Here is a 19526-nt window from a genome sequence, read left to right on the forward strand (position 1 = left end):
AACAACCCAGTCAAAAACTGGGCAGAAAACCTAAATAGACATTTCTCCAAAGAAGACATACAGGTGGTCAACAGGCACATAAAGAGATGTTCAACATCACTAATTATTAGAGAAATGCAAATCAAAATTACAATGAGTTATCACCTCACACCGGTCAGAATGGCCATCATCAAAAAGTCTACAAATAATAGGGGATTTCCCTGGCAGTCCAGTCTGTGCTCCCAATGCAAGGGGCATGGTTTCAATCCCTGGCCAGGGAACTAAGATTCCGTAAGCTGCACAGCACAGCCAAAAAAAAAGTCTACAAATAATAAATGCTGGAGAGGATGTGGAGAAAAAGGAATGCTCCTACATTGTCGGTGGGAATGTAAATTGGTGCAGCCACTTGGAAAACAGTATGGAGGTTCCTTAAAAGACTAAATATAGAGCTACCATATGATCCTGCAATCCCACTACTGGGCATATACTAGAAAAGATGAAAACTCTAATTCAAAAAGATACATGCACACCAATGTTCAGAGCAGCACTATTTACAACAGCCAAGACATGGAAGCAATGTAAGTGTCTATTGGCAGATGAATGGATAAAGAAGATGTGATAGATATAGATATATTACTACTCAGCCATTAAAAAAAGAATGAAATATTGCCATTTGCAACAACATGGGTGGAAGTAAGATAAAGAAAAATATGATATCACTTATATGTAGAATCTAAAAAATAACACAAATGAACTAATTTACAAAACAGAAACAGACTCACAGACATAGAAAACAAACTTACAGTTACCAAAGGGAAAAAGGGGGGGAGGAAAAAATTAGGAGTTTGGGATTAATAGATACACACTACTATACATAAAATAGATAAACAACAAGGATTTACTATATAGCACAGGGAACTATATTCAATATCTTATAATAACCTATAATGGAAAAGAATCTGTAAAAAAATATATATCTATATAGATATAGATATATAGATATATAGATAACTGAATCACTTTGCTGTACACCTGAAACTAAGACAATATTGTAAATAACTATACTTCAATTTTAAAAAATAGATAAAATGAACATTTTTCTGTTAAAAAAAAAAAAAAAACCCTGAAGTTTTGAAAAGTTGACTTGTCTTTGAGGCCTCACAACTAATAAGGGGTAAGGGGCAGGTATTCTTTTCATTTTTATTTATCTTTATTTTCATTATGCTTTTCATCATTACACAGATACTCTTTATCTTGAAAAATATAAGTGACAATAAATGCAAGCAAGACACAAATAAGCAGTTCCATCAAATTAAGACATAAGACTTTTTAAAATAGTATAATCTTACCTAAATCGATATCTCGAATTCCCATGTACAATTCAAGAAGGTCATCAACCTTCTCAATCGCCTTTGCTTTGGTTTCAGAGGGCTTTATCAAAGAAAAGAGAAATAAAATCATATTTTTATGTATAATCTCTTGAATATCGAGGCATACATAGGGGGAAATCTGATGTGGAGCCAGTTCTTGGTTGTGTACTTCAGCTAATTTGAATGGAAATATATCTAGAATGTGCACTGCAATTCAATACAAATCAATATAGTAAATATTTTTGGTGTTTGTGTTAAGTATTATAGATTCAAAGAAGAAAAGCCAGAACAGTCTCCAGGTAGCTAGCAGTCTAGAAGGGAGACAGATGTGAAAATAAATAGTTATTTAACAATAATAAAGACAATTTCTAAAGGATGTCAAAGGCAAGGAGGCATCACAGGGGAAGTAAATTTACATCTCTAAGTGTCCAGGAAGACTTCAGAAAGGTGACTTAAGAAGTGTGTTTTCAAAATGAACTGGCGTCAGATAAGCAGAGGCAGGCACCGAAAGTAGAAGGCAATATATACACAAAGTCTATGTGAGGTTGCAGAGTCTGATAAAAGAGTACAAAAGAGTAAAAAAAGTGGGTTAAAGGACTGCAAGAAGTCGCATGTGATGGGAATCATAGCGCCAGACATGACTGGATCTTAAGGAGTCCTGTATACCTTGAATAGGGTTTTGGTCTTTATCATGCAGGCCACATTGCATTAACAGCTCACCCCAAGACTAAAACACTCTGAACACATACCCCTATTATTTATTTTTTATTAATTTTATTGGACAGAAGTCCCCCCTTATCTGTGGTCTTGCTTTCCTCAGTTTCAGTTACCTCAGTCAACTGAGGTCCAAAAATATTATATGGAAAATTCCAGAAATAAACAGTTCACAAGTTTTACATTGTGTGTCATTCTGAGTAGTATGATAAAATCTCACACCACCTGCTCCATCCCAGAATCCCCAACCACAGACATCACCTGCTCCTGAGATCCAAACTTCACCATCATCACGGACAGATGATCCAGGATCACCCAAGCAGACGATCCTCCTTCTGACTTAGAGTCAAAAGGTCAGTGGTAGCCTAACACTATGTCACAATGTCATGTCACTATGCCTATGTCATTTACCTCACTCCATCCCATCACACTGGCATTTTATCATCTCACATCATCACGAGAAGGGTGAGTACAGTAAAATAAGACATTTGGAGAGATCACGTGCACACAACTTTTATTATAGTGTATTTAATAATAGTTCTATTTTACTATTAGTTATTATCATCCTTTACTGTGCCTAATTTATAAGTTAAACTTTATCATAAGTATGTATGTATAGGAAAAAACATAGTATATATAGGGTTCAGTACTATCCACAGTTTCAGACATACACTGGGTTTTGGAACGTGTCCACTGTGGATAAGAGGGGACTACTGTGGGCTTCCCTGGTGGCGCAGTGGTTGAGAGCCTGCCTGTCCATGCAGGGGACGCGGGTTCGTGCCCCGGTCCGGGAAGATCCCACATGCCGCGGAGCGGCTGGGCCCGTGAGCCATGGCCGCTGAGCCTGCGCGCCTGGAGCCTGTGCTCCCCAACGGGAGAGGCCACAACAGTGAGAGGCCCGCGTACCGCAAAAAAAAAAAAAAAAGAGGGGACTACTGTATGCAATTTTTATCAATTACACACATGTGTTACCACATTAATGTATTATGTTATAAAAATAGAAATTGTATAAGGAGATGATGAAATATTTTTAAATAATTGTTGTTTTATGTATTAATGGTACCAAAATATTTTTGTTCTTCCTAAAATTTTCTATGAAAAACATGATTTGATATATTTTAATATTCTTTTAAAATCTTGGTTTAATATTTGGTGAAGTCTGGTTCAGTTTACTTTATTTCAATACTTGGTTTTAAATGGCTTCATAGCTGAAATAAAATTTGCCCAAAGATGTTAAATACTCAACTATGGGTACAAATGCTGAATTCAAGATTACACTGCAAAAATTTCATAATACTTTAAATACTGTCATAAATATAGGTTACTCTGTATTCTCAAAACTTATGGAAAAAATGCATTTTAGGGAATTCCCTGGCGGGCCAGCGGTTAAGACTTTGTCTTCCAGTGCAGAGGGTGAGGGTTCGATCCCTGGTCGATGAGCTAAGATCCCACATGCCTCGCAGCCAAAAAACCAAAACGTAAAACAGAAGCAATATTGTAACAAATTCAATAAAGACTTTAAAAATGGTCCACATCAAAAAAAAAAATCTTCAGGGTTGGGATAGGGAAGGTGGGAGGGAGACGCAAGAGAGAGGAGATATGGGGATATATGTATATGTATAGCTGATTCCCTTTGTTATAAAGCAGAAAGTAACCCACCATTGTAAAGCAATAAAGATGTTAAAAAAAATCTTTTAAAAAATATGCATTTTATTGCAAATAAAATTTTATTTTTATTTCCTTGAGGATATTATTACAACTTTCTTGTACTTTTATTTATATTAACTAAGCCTTTAAAACAATGAGACAAGAGACATAATATATCACTCTTGCCTTCTTTTTTTTTCCGGTACGCGGGCCTCTTACTGTTGTGGCCTCTCCCGTTGCGGAGCACAGGGTCCGGACACGCAGGCTCAGCGACCATAGCTCACGGGCCCAGCCGCTCCGCGGCATGTGGGATCTTCCCAGACCGGGGCACGAACCCATGTCCCCTGCATCGGCAGGCGGACTCTCAACCACTGCACCACCAGGGAAGCCCTTGCCTTCTTTACAATGTATTTTGAATGGTCTGTGTGAAGTGACAGGCTATGCAAAGTAACTTAGGTGTTTACCTTTGCATCTAACCAGCTATAGTGTAAGTAATTGTAACAAGTATCAGTACTTCTCATACAAAAATGGCCACCAAGATCTTACTATTCTAAATCGCTCTTGATCTCATCACCCCCTCTTCCATTCACATTCTGATTGTGTGTGTTCAGTCCTGACTTCTTTTAATTGAGATATAATTGACATATAACATTATCTTAGTTTCAGGTATACAACATAAAGATTTGATATGTGTATATACTGTAAAATCATCACGACAATAAGTCTAGCTAACATCCATAACCACACAGTTATAATTTTTTTCCTTGTGATGAGAAGTTTTAAGATATAGTCTCTTAGCAACTTTCAAATATGTAATACAGTATTATAAACTATAGTTGGGCTTCCCTGGTGGCGCAGTGGTTGAGAGTCTGCCTGCTAATGCGGCGGACACCAGTTTGAGCCCTGCTCTGGGAGGATCCCACATGCCGTGGAGTGGCTGGGCCCATGAGCCACAACTACTGAGCCTGTGCGTCTGGAGCCTGTGCTCCGCAACAGGACAGGCCGCGACAGTAAGAGGCCCGCGTACCGCGATGAAGAGTAGCCCCCGCTCGCCGCAGCTAGAGAAAGCCCTTGCACAGAAACGAAGACCTAACACAGCAAAATTAAATTAATTAATTAATATAAACTACAGTCACCATGCTGTGCAGTCTATCCTCAGGACTTGTTTATAAGTGGAAGTTTGTACCTTGACCCTCTTCACCCATTTCACCCACCCACCCACCCACCCCCAACCTCCTGCCTTTGGCAACAACCAATCCACTCCATTTCTGTATGAGGTGGGGTTTTTTTTTTGGGGGGGTGGTGAGAGGAGTATATAACTGAGGTCATCCGATATTTGTCTTTCTCTGCCTGACTTATTTCACTTAGCTTAATACCCTCAAGGTCCATCCATGTTGTTACAAATGGCAGGATTTTCATCTTTTTTATGGCTGAATAATACTCCCCTCATCTTTTCTTATTTGCAGAAGTCTCCTAATTGGTCTCCCTGCCTGAAATCTTCATGCTGGGGACTTCCCTGGTAGCACAGTGGTTAAGAATCCGCCTCCCAATGCAGGGGACATGGGTTCGAGCCCTGGTCCAGGAAGATCCCACACGTCGTGGAGTAACTAAGCCCGTGCACCACAACTACTGAGCCTGCACCCTAGAGCCCACGAGCCACAACTACTGAGCCCACATGCCACAACTACTGAAGCCCGTGTGCCTAGAGCCTGTGCTCCACAGCAAGAGAAGCCACCACAGTGAGAAGCCTGCGCACCACAATGGAAAGTAGCCCCTGCTCGCCGCAACTAGAGAAAGCCCACGCACAGCAATGAAGATCCAACGCAGCCAAAAATAAAATTAAAATTAAAAAAAGAAAAATCTTCATGCTCTCAAATCCACCCTGCTCAATATCCCATCCCCCAGAACCAAGGGGTTTTTCTAAAACACAAAACTGATTTGCTGTTCCCCTTGCAATTTTTAAATAGCCACACCCCTCCATTATCCACAGGCCCTTCACGCCCTGACCCAGGCCTCTACCTCCAGCCTCATCACCCCCCACCAGGTACTTGCAGCACACTCCAGTCCCGTGGGCATTTCCATTTCATGCCTAGAACACTCTTCTCCCCATCTTTAACCAACTCAACCATTTCTTCTGGAGGGAACTCTCCCTGATTTCCCTTTCCCAATCCCTGACTGCAGCTGATCAGCCAGCCCCACCTTTGTGACATTAACCTTGCCCTTCTGATTTGTAATAGCTTCTTTTCCTGCCTCTCTCCCTTTAAAGGAAAAACAACGTCTTTATCCATCTATGTATCACCAGCACCTGGACTGTACCTGTCTCAACAAGCACATAGTGAATAAATTGTGAAGTATGCAGGTGGAGTATAGTTCAGTTTTCAGAAATTGTGCTAGATTATGAGGGCCTGATTTGTTTCAAATCTGTAAATCCTTTGGTGTTTGAAATTAAATGGTAGGTCATTTGTATCAAATTTAATATTAGCACCAAACTAGATTTTTTTCCCCTTTATTATGAGCTATTTTAATTGCCCTATTTAATGAAGCAGGCTATGCAAATAGGAAGGGAGTTTTAGATGTTTGTCTTGGAATGAATCTTTCCCACCTCCTCAGGCAGATCTGCAGTTATTCTTTTTCATTCCAGCACCATCTATATAGCAGCTGCTCATAAATAAACAGATATGTATTACCCATTTTAACTGTTAGAAGAGGGTGCTCCTCCTGAAGTGACATGGAGTTTTTCCTGCTGACCCCACTTCCTTTGCAAACAGTTTGAAGGTCTGTCCTTTCCTCCTCCACTTTAAAGCACAGTTGGCATCCCCTAGCTCCTCCCCAGGGTCCTTCCATCCTCTTACAGATTCCTTTCTTCCACTGAGGTTTATTCATTTGTTCAACAAACATTTACTGGACTTCAGCAATATGTCTGGCAGGGTGCTGGGCACTGGAAAAGTAAAGACTCAGAACAACCAGATGTCACTGCTCTGGGTTTTTTCACAAATCTTGTCATATCTCACTTTCAAAATGCTATCAGCTCTCCCAGGCCTCTCCGTTGTCACTTGCCTCCAGATCAATCTTTTCATTCACCCAGGAGCAAGGCACTCGACTTGGAGTCTTCCTCTGGATTCCCCGAAACAAACAACATCCTGGGTGACTCAAACATTCAAGAGGATAACCTTGGCCTCGTGGTTCCTTGAGGGTCTGCTCCGACAAACCACACCCATGACTGACCCTGACATCGTCCCCCGAAAGCTCTGGATCCTATGAAAACAGCCTCCTAACCGTTCATCTGTCTCACTCTTTTGCTCTTCATACAGCTGGGAGCCCTAGGACCGTATGCGCACACAGACATGCCTTCCCCCCCACCCAGCCCCCCTGCCAAGGAGCTCCGGAGCCTCAGAGGTCTGCCTGACCTCCCCAAAGGAGGGCTTCATCACCACTATCTTCCTGCTGTGAGCGGACCTGCCACTTGTCACTTTGGATCCTTACCACTGCCACCTCTTCTTCCACCCTCCTCCCCTCCATGTGTCTCTTCTCCTCCTGTTTTTCACTCAAATACTGACCTTCACATAGACACAGTCAATCAGCAAAACCCTTCCTCCGGTCAAGCGTAAGTGAATCACTCACTGATTCATTAAATTCAAAGATCTGAGCTCCTCTGAAGTGTCAGGTACTGTTCTAGGCGCTGGGGACACAGCTGTGAACAGGACATGTGAGAACAAGACAAGGGACTGAAAGGAGACAAGGATATGAGTCCCACTGTGTTCAGCACCTTAAAAAAAATGGAGGGCAAGGAAGATTGGGCAGGGGGCAGGGTGGTGGGAACTGCTATTATACCAGCTGCTCAGAGGTTAAACAGGGTGGGATGTGGACAGAAACTCAAGGCGGCAAGGGAGTGAGTGGCGCCCGTAAATGGGCAGCACATCCAGCTAGAGGTAACAGCTCGTACAAAGGTCCTGAGGCAGGGGTGTATCTGGAGTGCTTGCAGACAGCGAGTGGACTCAAGTAGCTGAAGCAGAGGGAGCCAGGAGGAGAAGGGTGGAAATGAGAGCAGAGAAGAGACTCAGAGTCAGATCATGTTGGTCACTCTGAGGACTTTAGCTTTTACTCCGAGTGACGTGGGAAGCCACTGGAGGGCTTTGAACAGATTGTTCCATCTCATTTGAGTTTCTAAAGGATAACTCCGGCTGCTGAGTGATCAGACGGAAAGAGGGCCTTTATTTCCAGCTCTGACAAACACGAATGTCCATCCATTTCCAAGACATATAGGGATTAAATGAACAAAACATACCACTTCTTCCACTGTGGCAGGACCTTTTGATCTCAGGCGAAGTGTCTCCCTTCCAGTACCAATCCTTCCCGTTGATGACTTTCCAGCTTTTGACCTGGGCTCCATGTCTATAAACATACAATGGATGGGGAAACGTACATATATTAAGAATTCCAACCAGTTGCTATAAAAACTAATGAGTTTCCATCATAAATTTTTGTACAGTTATTGAAGAGATTTGATAAAAGCTATGCCTTCTGATAAAATTTCCCAAAACAAAATAAATTCACCTGTCATCCATTATTCTCATATGAGAGTCTCTATGAGGTCTGCCTACAACAAGAAAAGGGAATACGTGAAATGTGATGATCGGAAAGACAGGAAGTTATAAGGAATAAAAAATAAAACAGTTGGTTTTATTGTAAGAGTAAAGAGGTATATGTGGCAGGAAAGCAGAGGTAGGTGTGTAGCTGGACTTCATTAAGGTCGTAAAGAAGGGAAGGAGTCATGTCTTGATAGAAGACAGAGATGGAGGCACTATTATTGGAGGACCTACCTTCTGCTTGATGCTTTCAATACAAAATCCCATTTAATTATTGGGCCAACCTATGGGGCAAGTTAGAGCCGTCATTTTACAGAAAAGGAAATTGAACTCAGTAAGGATCAGAGCTGGTATTCAAATCCAGGCCTTGTGACCCCAAAGTCTCAACGACACTTCACCACCACACATCTTGGAAGAACAAGGGATAAATTCAGAGGTAACAGACTGAGAGAAGCAGGGTCCTCAAGAGGCTGGGAACAGGTTCCAAGGAAGGAGTTCCCCTCGAAAGGCAAGGAGAACAGGGGGCAAGAGTCCACGAGAAGCCGCTCCTTCCTTACGCTGGTTTTCTACGTGTGTGTTTGGTTTCGGTTTTGGTTTTCCAGCATACCAAGAGTCACGCCCCACTCCCAGACAGTAACATAAATGAGTGAAAGGGTAGGGTGGGAACTGAGGATAACTCCCAGAAGGTACCCTATCCAGGCCGCTCCAGTAACTGACTGCTCTGTGAGAAGGTAGGCCCTGCACAGCCAGATGGTCTATTTGTTTGCAAAGAAGACGAACATTCAGTTTTGTGCCAACCTCCTGATTTTTAACTTCTGGCAACTAAATCAAACTTTTAAAAACGACATAATGTGCTCCACAACAAGAGAAGCCACCACGATGAGAAGACCGCTTGCTGCAACGAAGAGTAGCCCCTGCTCGCCACAACTAGAGAAAGCCTGGGCACAGCGAGGATGACCAAACACAGCCAAAAATAAATTAATAATAAATAAATAAAAATAAAAACATCATGGCAAAAATAAAAAATTTGTGGATCAGATTCTAATCATAGGCCGCCAATTTATAACTTCTGCATGTATCCCGAGTCCTCTTGACTGAGGACTCTGGCAGCAGTTTGGGGCAAGGATGGAGGCGGGGGTGAGGCGACGCAGCACCAAGCCTGGGAGATAACTGAGCTCCAATGCGGAGTCACAGGGCAGGCCGCAGTGTACGAGCAGGTGGTGAGGTCTATACAAAGCTCTCAAAACATGGACGTCAAGTGGTCTGCACAAACACATCCTTCCTTCAAATCTAAGATAATTCCCATCTTCAGCAAGTCCTGTTTCACTACTAGAGATGTACTCCAAGGTGACTAAGGATTTTACATGTTAATTTTAACCTGCATTTGAGGACAGAGCCACCAAAACATAAAACACATAAGTTTTCCTCTGAGAGTGAAATTATTCAGAATAATCATGCAGGGCTTCCCTGGTGGCGCAGTGGTTGAGAATCCGCCTGCCGATGCAGGGGACACGGGTTTGTGCCCCGGTCCGGGAAGATCCCACATGCCGCGGAGTGGCTGGGCCCGTGAGCCATGGCCGCTGAGCCTGCGCGTCTGGAGCCTGTGCTCCACAACGGGAGGGGCCACAACAGTGAGAGGCCCGTGTACCGCAAAAAAATAATAATAATAATAATAATCATGCAATAAATAGGGTAGTTCCCCTAAGCCAAAACCTCTAAATGGTGGCTGACAGTGCTCATGATGACCACAATGACCAGAGAGATGCTCAGGAGACCAGAGCTGTGTCAGCAAGTCTGCAGCATTGGCCTTGCCAGTCACACTGTGTCCCGTCCGAGGGAAGAACAGATTAACAGGAGATGCTCACTCAGCACAGAGTTTCCAAAAGAATGCCCAATGAAAAAGATGAGGTCAGTCTGTCACCAGCACTGTCCAGGATTCTATACTACCCAGTTTGGAGTCATGTACAGATCTACAGTGGTCAAGACAGCCTCACCTTAATGATGCTAACCTCTAAGATAAACAACCTTACACCGGCACTCCCCCGATCACACACTCTACCCATTGCGATTTCACCAAGCAACCTGCTCTGTATAATTTGTCTTCCCATATAAATTTCCTACAGGGTGGCAAATGAAGCACTCAGCTAACACATGTGTTTGGTTTACTACTACATATACATTTCTAACTGTAAAGTAATACATTGGCATTCTGACTTAACAACAAGTCTTTTGTAAGTTTGGTAAGCAAGATATAACCCTGGAAAATTGCACAAGTTCTGGATACACTGAAGAAATTAAAGGTTCCTGGGATGTATGAAGCTAAGGACCCAGACTCTGGAACGTGGGAACTTCACGGAGGGATTGTCATCCAGGCTTGAGAAGTCGGTCAGCCGCCCTAGATGATGTCTCTGCTTACCTGGCTCTTACCTGCAACACCAGTAGCTAAAAGGGAAAATGAAATGTAGAACGGAAGTTTTTTTTTACTAGGCTTTTTTTAAAATTTTTAATTTATTTATATTTTTAATTCATTAATTAATTTATTTTTGGCTGCATTGGGTCTTCGTTGCTGCGCGCGGGCTTTCTCTAGTTGCGGTGTGTGTGCTTCTCATCGTGGTGGCTTCTCTTGTGGAGCACGGGCTCTAGGCACGCGGGCTTCAGTAGTTGTGGCGCACGGGCTTCAGTAGTTGTGGCACGTGGGCTCTAGAGCGCAGGCTCAGTAGTTGTGGCATATGGGCTTAGTTGCTCCACGGCACGTGGGATCTTCCCAGACCAGGGCTCGAAGCCTTGTCCCCTGCATTGGCAGGCGTATTCTTAACCACTGCGGCACCAGGGAAGCCCCTAGGCTTTATTTTTTTAAGCAGTTTTAAGTTCATAACAAATTGAGAAGACAGAACTCTCCCATACACCTCTTGCCTCCACATACGCATCACCTCCCCCATGATCAATACCCCTCACCACAGGGCTACATTCATTATAATCAATGAACCTACATGGACACATCATATCACCTAAAGTACATAGTTATGTTAGGGTTCACTCCTGGTGTTGTACATTCTGTGGGTTTGGAAGAATGGATAATGACATGTATCCACGATCAGAGTATCATTCAGAGTAGTTTCATTGCCCTAAAAATCCTCTGTGCTCTGTGCAACCCAGATTTTTTTTTTAATCATTACATGTTTGTCATCTTCTCCTCGAAAGTGTTATCTCAAAACTAACCACTTGGTGGCACCAAAACAAAAGTTAAAATTTCACTTCTGGCTTAGACCAGCCTCCAGAAAGGCAGTTCTTGTAGCTAAAGAAATAGAAGCCATGTTTCTCCACAATCCTGATTCAGGGAAGTAAATCAACCGGTTTATACATGAAAACAGGCAGGATGGCCCTGTTCAGCCTCAAGGGGGAAAAGATGTTTTGCTTTTTTAATGTTTGCAAAGATTGCTAGTCTGGCCTACTTGTAGGGTGCTGGCCGGTCTAAACTTGTCGAACCAACCAGGCCAAGCCCTACATCAGTCCCTTCACTTCTCATGAACAGGTTTGCATGAGGCCTCTCTTGGGGCTGAATGATGAGAGGGATGCAGTTCACACAGGAGATGCTTGTAATCGGCCTGCAGCTCGAATGATTCACTAGACTCAGGGCTCCCTTCCTGTGTCACTTAGGGCACTGGACACTCACAGCTCGGGGGTACACAGCGGCTCCCACAGCTGGCTGCGATGTCACCAAGAAGCAGTCGCCTTAGTTCCAAACCCTTTTGTGGCAAATGTATCTGTTGCTCTAATTACATAATTGAATTTAAAACTACGTGAGCTGATGAAATAAGTGTGAAACACGGGGTTATTATAGCTAGGAAAACTAGGTTAACTGCTTTGGAAAGACTCCATAAGGGCGAGTTGCAAAAAAAAAAAAAAGGTGTGGGCAAAATGATGCTAGGAGATTAGGAAAAATATCTTTAAACATCCAGCATTTCACATATCTGGCTTTTAGATATCAAACAGAACCCATAGATGTGCGTTCAGGTTCTGATTACTAAAGCAAGACTTCATAGAACTCCAATTTGTGTCCTCTACTCAAAGAGCTTTTTACATCTAAAGAGTAGTAAAAGAATGCATATTTATATGTTTTAAAATAGAATGTTTATATCCACTTGTGTCATTCTTTATGATACCATTTTAACTGTCATTTTCAATAAACAGACCAACCCCAGTCCCTGCTACATCGTGAAGGTCAGGGGAGAGATGGGGAAATGGAGAAAACAGCAAGATGTCTGTCTCTAGTCCCACCCTGAGCCCCAGGGGAAGAAGAGCGCTGACAGCAGCCAAGGCCCTATCTTCAGGTGGAACACATGCAAGTGGTTTAGATCCCCAAGGGACACAGGGTGACAGTGAGGATGGCGGGCATTCTCCTGCTTCTGCACAGAACAAGATCTTGTTCTGGTCCCACAAGGGCCTGAGTTGGCCTGGGGTACAATTCATAGCAGGGGCAGAGCCATGATTTCCATGAGAGGGGGGCACATACGGACACCTCTGTGTCCAGCAAGAGATAGACTTCAGAATCAGAGAACCTGAGTTAAAACCCAGCTCCACCATTTACAAATTGTGAGAACTTAAGGAATAAGTCCTTATCTGTACAAGAACACTACTGAAACCAAGTGAGGCCCTGTGGGACTCCCAAGCACGGAAGCCCTTTTGTCCCCTGTTTTTTGCGGGCAAGGCTCCAGCCTCCATGACCTTCCCTGAGTTCCAAGGGGCAGATTCCAACAGTTGCTAATCAAGGGAGGAGCAGCCAAGAAACCACCTGAGGCCAGATTAAAGGGACCACAGAAGCTCATCAAGATTAGGTGACCATCTGAGCTGAGACTAAGGGAGTGCAGGCCCTGCTCAACCCTAATCTTGTCAGAGACCCCCACCTCTGAACCACTGTTATAAAACCCTCATCAAATCCTCCCGGGTTGGGACACATCATTTTTCAAGGCAGAAGCCCGGTGTGTCTCCCTTTGCCTGGCAAAGTAATAAAGCTATCCTTTTCTACTTCACCCAGAACTCTGTCTCCAATATTTGATTCGGCACCATGTACAGAGAGGCTGATCTCTCTGTAACACTACCTACATAGGATGTTGTCTTAAGCGTTCAAACAGCTGCCGTATGAAAGGTGCTTTCGCCCAGTGGTCTGGCTCATACACAGAGAGCTGCTCCTGCTGATGGACTTGCTTCTACTGACATGGTCCACCCTAGATAGACAGTCAGCTGCTCTTCCCATGCCCTCCCTAACAAAACCATCTGCACTGGTTTTCCCAGGATGAGAAACATGCAGAAGTCTCTCTTCAAATGTTCAGAAAACTGTCACTTCAAATACAAAGGTCTCCTTTTTATTCTATCTTCTATAGAACTGTGATTTTTTTCCCCCTTCCATTTACAGGGGAGTAGAAACAACAGATGGCCCATTACTCAGATTCGCCAAAGTGGCTGAGTTTAAGCCCAGCTCCTCGGGGGGCACTCAGCAGTGGGGGCCCTACAGTGTCCATCTCATTGGACCTCTGACCTCCATTCAAAATGTCCTGTTAGAGTTACATGACACCATGTGGGCAAGAGGGCAGACACATCAACACTCCAACCTGGAAACTTAGAGTCCTCTCCCCAGACCACTCATGTAGGTGAACTAAGCTACTTCACCAAATTCACTAATCCATTTCCATAATTTCCACCTCTGGAGTTCGACAGCATCAAAAATGGTGACCATATGGCAACTCAGGCAGGACTTTGCAGGATGTTATACCAATGACCTTCAGCACTGCACGCCCAGAAGTGCTTTTTTCCAGTGTTCCCAGAACTGACCTGAGTCTTAGGGATTGATTCACACTAACCAAATTCACAAGAACAGATGTCATACATCAATGTATTAATCATAGGGAGGGATGGTATCAAAGGGGTCCAAGTGGGCTCCCATGCTTCATTCTCATGAACCCAAAACTTCCTGGGGAAAATGTCCAAGTAGAGACCCAGCCATGAAGGTCTAAAACAGCAAGGCTAAGTGGGAAAAGGGAAGGGATCATACTCCAGGCCATGAGTTCCAAGACTCCAAAAGCAAGGAGTGGAGAGTTGATGTTTTAGAGGCCCTCCCAATTGGGTGACTCTCAGTTTACCAGGCCTCTACCCCTCTTGGGAATAATTCACTTGAAACTTTCTTCCCATTGGGTACCTGAGAAGCTTAGTGTGCATGGATGATACCAGAGAAAAGGACTTGGGCACAAAGGATAATTATCACAGTCCAAGGCTGCAAACAGGTAGTTCAGTGACATGTGGTCCACAGACATGTTTGTGAAGTGTGCAACGTTTTCAGATTTTTTAAATTAGTCGCCAACTTTTAAAAGTTGGGTGATTTCTCATCAAAATTCAAATTTTAAGTTTCTCTTGGAGACTGACGCATGCCTACAAAACAATAATAATTAGGGTCAACAACTTTACTTTGGGGTTTGCAGCTCTCTGCCCTCATTTTCAGACAATCTCTCAAGGTATAGAATTTCTCACTACATATGGCTATAAAGCGTTATATGCTGTTTCATATACTAGTGTTATTCTTCCACTGCAGTCTTATTTCAAAGGAATAAATATACACACATACATCTACACTATAATTCATCTAGGGGCAAAAACGTAGAACATCTGGGAAAATTAAAGGTAACTTTTTTAACTGATCATTTAATATGTCCCAAGTACTAGAAATTCTAGATAAGTTCTTTTATTTAATCTTCACAACACTATTACAAGGTAGGTATTACTCTAATTTTACAACTAAATTTACAGTTGAGGCTTGGAGAAGTAAGATGATTTCACCAAGGTCATAGACAACTGGTAAGTGGTAGAGCTGGGCTGCCCCAGAGCCAATGCCTGATTTTATATTCTATAAAGATTATGAGTGGCCATTGGTAACACACATTAGTTGGCTGTCTTCTCAGTACCCAGTGGTCATGAGGATCACTGTGGTTCAGGGGAAGCTGATTGCTCCCAGCTTCAGGGATGGGACACACGAATGGGCCAAGCTAACTGATCCGCTTCACCACAGTGATTGTTTCAGAGGTGGACATGTGAACAAAGGTAAGTCAGAAAAAAATCTAAAGACTTTCTCTGGAAATTCTGAGGCAAGGACACTCTCTTCTTCTGTTCTATGTAAATCAGGAAGCACATGGCCCCAGCCATTGCTGATCACCATCTTGGGATACGTTAAGGATATATGGATGATGAAGCTGATGCCTCAGGCAGCAGAGCAGAAAGGAAGGGCAAGAAATGGGGTCCTGATCACATTGTACGGGCCCTACATAGAGCTTTGCTAGTGCCGGCATCACTCATGGACGGTTGATTTATAAGCTTCCCTTTTCTGCATTAGCCAGAGTCGTAAGGTTTTCCACGGTTTCCAAGTGAAAGATACCTCACAGATACAGAATTGTGTCTGAGCAATGAAGTAACCCTTCTAAAGAGACCTTCCAATGCTTGGACATACATGAATGGCACTGTCCATAAACAGCTGGTGTGCTCACTTCCCTACCTCCACCCCCGACACTCCCTCCCCCTCCCTCTCTCCCTCTCTCTCTCTCTCCCCACCCACCCCCCCTCAGAGTAGCTGACATAAAATCTAGCTTTGCCCCAGAATCTAAAACTTTAACTATTCATTCCCTTTTTCTATGTCTCCTTCCTCTCTCCAACATTCTTCAGACTTCTTTAGAATAGCTATGGTGTTGTTTTTGTTTTGATCGAGCTGGTAGGGTGCTGGGGCGGATAAGAAGGAAAAGGAGATAAGTGGATGCCATATACACAAGGTGGCTATCGGATCAAAAGGGCTGGCAACATATGGCCCAATACACCCCAAAAAAAAAAGGCTACACAAAGTTGTTTGTGTAGACTTTGATGAGACTGAACAGTGCAAGACAAGTGTCAGAAGGGAAATAACTATGCCCAAAATCATCTTGTTCTTTAGGTAAGGTGTCATTTGAGAAAAACTCAACCCTATTTTCATAACTCCCTGAAATTACAGACAAAAGTTAATGTGCATCTCTGGGATAGTTTTAATCCAGAGGGGATTGTGTCACCAAAAATATTACAAACCTCGGGACTCTAACACGAGGAAGTTAAAAGGATGGCTAAAGTATTTTTATCCTTTTATACTTATTTTATTCCATAGTATGATTTTATGGGAATTCAAAAATAAAAAATTGTTCACTTTTATTCATGGTCTAGTATACATTTTTTTCCTCCACCTTTTAAAAAGTTTAGTAATTACAAAAACAATCCTGCCGGGCTTCCCTGGTGTCACAGTGGTTAAGAATCCGCCTGCCAATGCAGAAGACAAGGGTTCGAGCCCTGCTCAGGGAAGATCTCACGTGCCGCGGAGCAACTAAGCCCGTGCGCCACAACTACTCAGCCTGCGCTCTAGAGCCCGCGAGCCACAACTACTGAGCCCGAGTGCCACAACTACTGAAGCCCACGCGCCTAGAGCCCGTGCTCCACAGCAAGAGAAGCTGCCACAATGAGAAGCCCGAGCACCGCAACAAAGAGTAGCCCCCGCTCTCCGCAACTAGGGAAAGTCCGCGCCGCAGCAACAAAGACCCAAGGCAGCCAAAAATAAACATAAATAAATGTCCGGTTCATATAAAAAAAAAAAAACCCCACAATCCTGTCAATTTAAAAAGTTGATACAATGTAATCTACCACATTTCTAACATGGAACCATTTAAGATAATGTTAAAGAAAGCTATTTAAAATGAGTATGATCATACAGTTAAAAATTATAAAGCTACTAAAAGTGAAATGATTCTGTTTCTAGACTAGGAACGCTAGACATTTTTTTTAAATAATTGTTTTCTGGTTATAAAAGTTAATATTTTGTATTTAAAACGTGAGAAACACAAGAAACCTAAAGAAACAGGCCGTTCATAAACACACCACCAGAGATAACTGTTAATATTTCAATATACATATACTGCAAGTCACTTCTTCTACTTGTAAAGATAGTTGTTTGGTTTTTTTTTTTTTACAAAAAACAGGATATTACTGTACATTGTTTTGTAATCTGCCTTTTCACTTAATATATCAAACATTTTCCCATACACAAAGGGAACTGTTTATCTGCTTAACTTTTTCTGAAGACATACTCTGACAATTTTGAGTATAATTTGTCAGATCCATTTTCTTACAATTACATGACACTTCCCATTATACAATGGGAAGAATGTGTATTATTAGGAATGTGCAATTATACCAATATAGAAAAAGAGCAATTATACCAATAAGTTATATTATCTTCACACTGTTCTACCATATTAAGCAAGCCACTTCCATGTTAGCATCAGTTTTGACCCCTTCATCCTACATGGCTATTTTAATTACTAAGCTTACAAACAGCTAAGAAGTATTATCTACCTTCCACTCATGGTTGTTATTAATTCCAAAGGCTCCTTAAACATTGTAGTTCTAAGAAATCAATCACTGTTTAGGGTAAGTGACATGGGAAATACAGATTACAGAGCTTTCAGTATTATAGATTATAATAATTTCACCTTTCTTAGATTAAAAACATGAGCATTTAATAAGTTTTCCCTCAGTGAGAGTTTATAGCTAAAGTAGAAAAGAGTGAATATTTAGCCTGGGTCTTTATCCAGCTGAGTCTTTACACTGAAAACACATTTATCGGTTACACCCAGCATTCATCTAACACATCTGCCACACCCCACAAAAGAGAACTTGGCTCTTCATTTATCTTCTTCCATAGTATTTTTGTGGTAAATGCCAAACCAATGTCTAGCTAGATATAAGAAAGGCAGAACAAACTCTATGACATGAAAAGATGATTAAGTGGCATGTTCTAGCCCCCAAATTTGTCACTGTGAGTGCTTTAAACCTTTGGCAAAAAATACATGAAAGAGAGTGCCACTGTCACATAAAATGCAATACATCTAAAATTAAACTTCTCTCCCTGACTTTCTCCCAAACCATTACTACATCCAATGGCCCCATTTCCAATGATCACTTTTATCACAGGCTCCAACGATAGAAACCTGGGGTTACATTTGCTTCTTCCAAACCTTCTCTCTCCCACTTTTAGCTAAAGTGCATCAACCCATCTCTAACCTCTATCTGTGCCTCTGCAGTATTACTCAGGCTTTCTTCTTTCTTGCAAATTCCCGCTGCTGCCTCCAATTCCAGCCCTTATTATTTCCTCCTGGACTACTGCAGCAGCTTCTGACGTGGCTTCTCCTCTAATCAAATACAGCCAACATTGCTCCTCCCAGCTTAACTCCCCAAAGTCTATACCATCATTTCATTTTTCAGTTCTAATATCTCCATGATTCCCTATTATCCTCTCCGACAAGCTCAGGTTCCCCCACCTAGTTTTCAGAGATCTTCTTAACATGGCCTGGAGCTGTTTTTGCAGCCTGATTTGCTGCAGTCCCTCCAAGACTCTTTTCCACAGGAAACCTTCCTTCCTTGTCTGTACTTCCCCCGCCATCCTACAAGGCCAAGTTCAAGTGCAGTCTTCTTCAGGAATCTTTCTCACCTACTCATATCTTTCCCCTCTTTAAACACCCACTTAAGTGTCTGTAGTGGATTTAAATTTTTGCTCCACAGTTCTGGAGAAAAGAAATGTCAGGTTGAATCTGACTGGGAGCCCCTCACTCCACAGGTTTGGTGAGAAACTGAGTCTTGGCTTTTGCTTTGGGAATCTCCCCTTCTCGGGATCCAGAGGGCTGATGTGGTGCTCAGTCCAACACAGGTCCTACCCTGAAGTTCGACTCCAAGTCAGTGTGTCCAAGCCCAGGGCACAGGGGCTCTTTCACCTCAGGTGGCAAGGTCACAGCTCTCACAGCCCTGATACCCCTTTGCAACTCCATCAGGAGTCCTATCACTTCTCATGGGGAGTTGCATGGGAATGGGACACTGGTCCTTGATACTGGTGGGACATGCTATATAAGCCATCTGTCCCATGGCTTATCGCTTTGGGAAAATTCCTTCGCAATCTTACCAATGCTCCCAGCTTCCCTCCCTCTCAGCTTCAGGACCCTTCCCCATCATGGACAAATTAGCTCTCAGCTGAACTGCCCTTCGTTTAAATCTGCATTACAGCACATATCACATGGTGTGCATTATAGTCTAAGAGGCAGTAACACATACTGTTAAGCGCAGAAGCCTCAAGAGCAAACAGAAATGGAGTACTATACTTGCACTGAATGACCTCAGGGAGGTA

The 19526-nt window shown here is 42.8% G+C and overlaps 1 protein-coding gene across 3 annotated transcripts in view; it reads right to left on the bottom strand.

Moving 5' to 3' along the window:
* Positions 1 to 19526, bottom strand: part of GIPC2 (GIPC PDZ domain containing family member 2) — a 91532-nt gene that overhangs the window by 22922 nt on the left and 49084 nt on the right. For all 3 annotated transcript variants that reach the window (XM_059075412.2, XM_067044033.1, XM_067044030.1), the window contains exons 4-5: positions 7996 to 8102; positions 1329 to 1410 (exon numbers count right to left, since the gene is read on the bottom strand). In XM_059075412.2, coding sequence (XP_058931395.1) covers positions 1329 to 1410; positions 7996 to 8102 — 189 coding nt within the window. The remainder of the gene's footprint in view (positions 1 to 1328; positions 1411 to 7995; positions 8103 to 19526) is intronic.

The sequence above is a fragment of the Kogia breviceps genome, chromosome 1 (assembly GCF_026419965.1).
Source record: "Kogia breviceps isolate mKogBre1 chromosome 1, mKogBre1 haplotype 1, whole genome shotgun sequence".
Classification (NCBI taxonomy): domain Eukaryota; kingdom Metazoa; phylum Chordata; class Mammalia; order Artiodactyla; family Physeteridae; genus Kogia; species Kogia breviceps.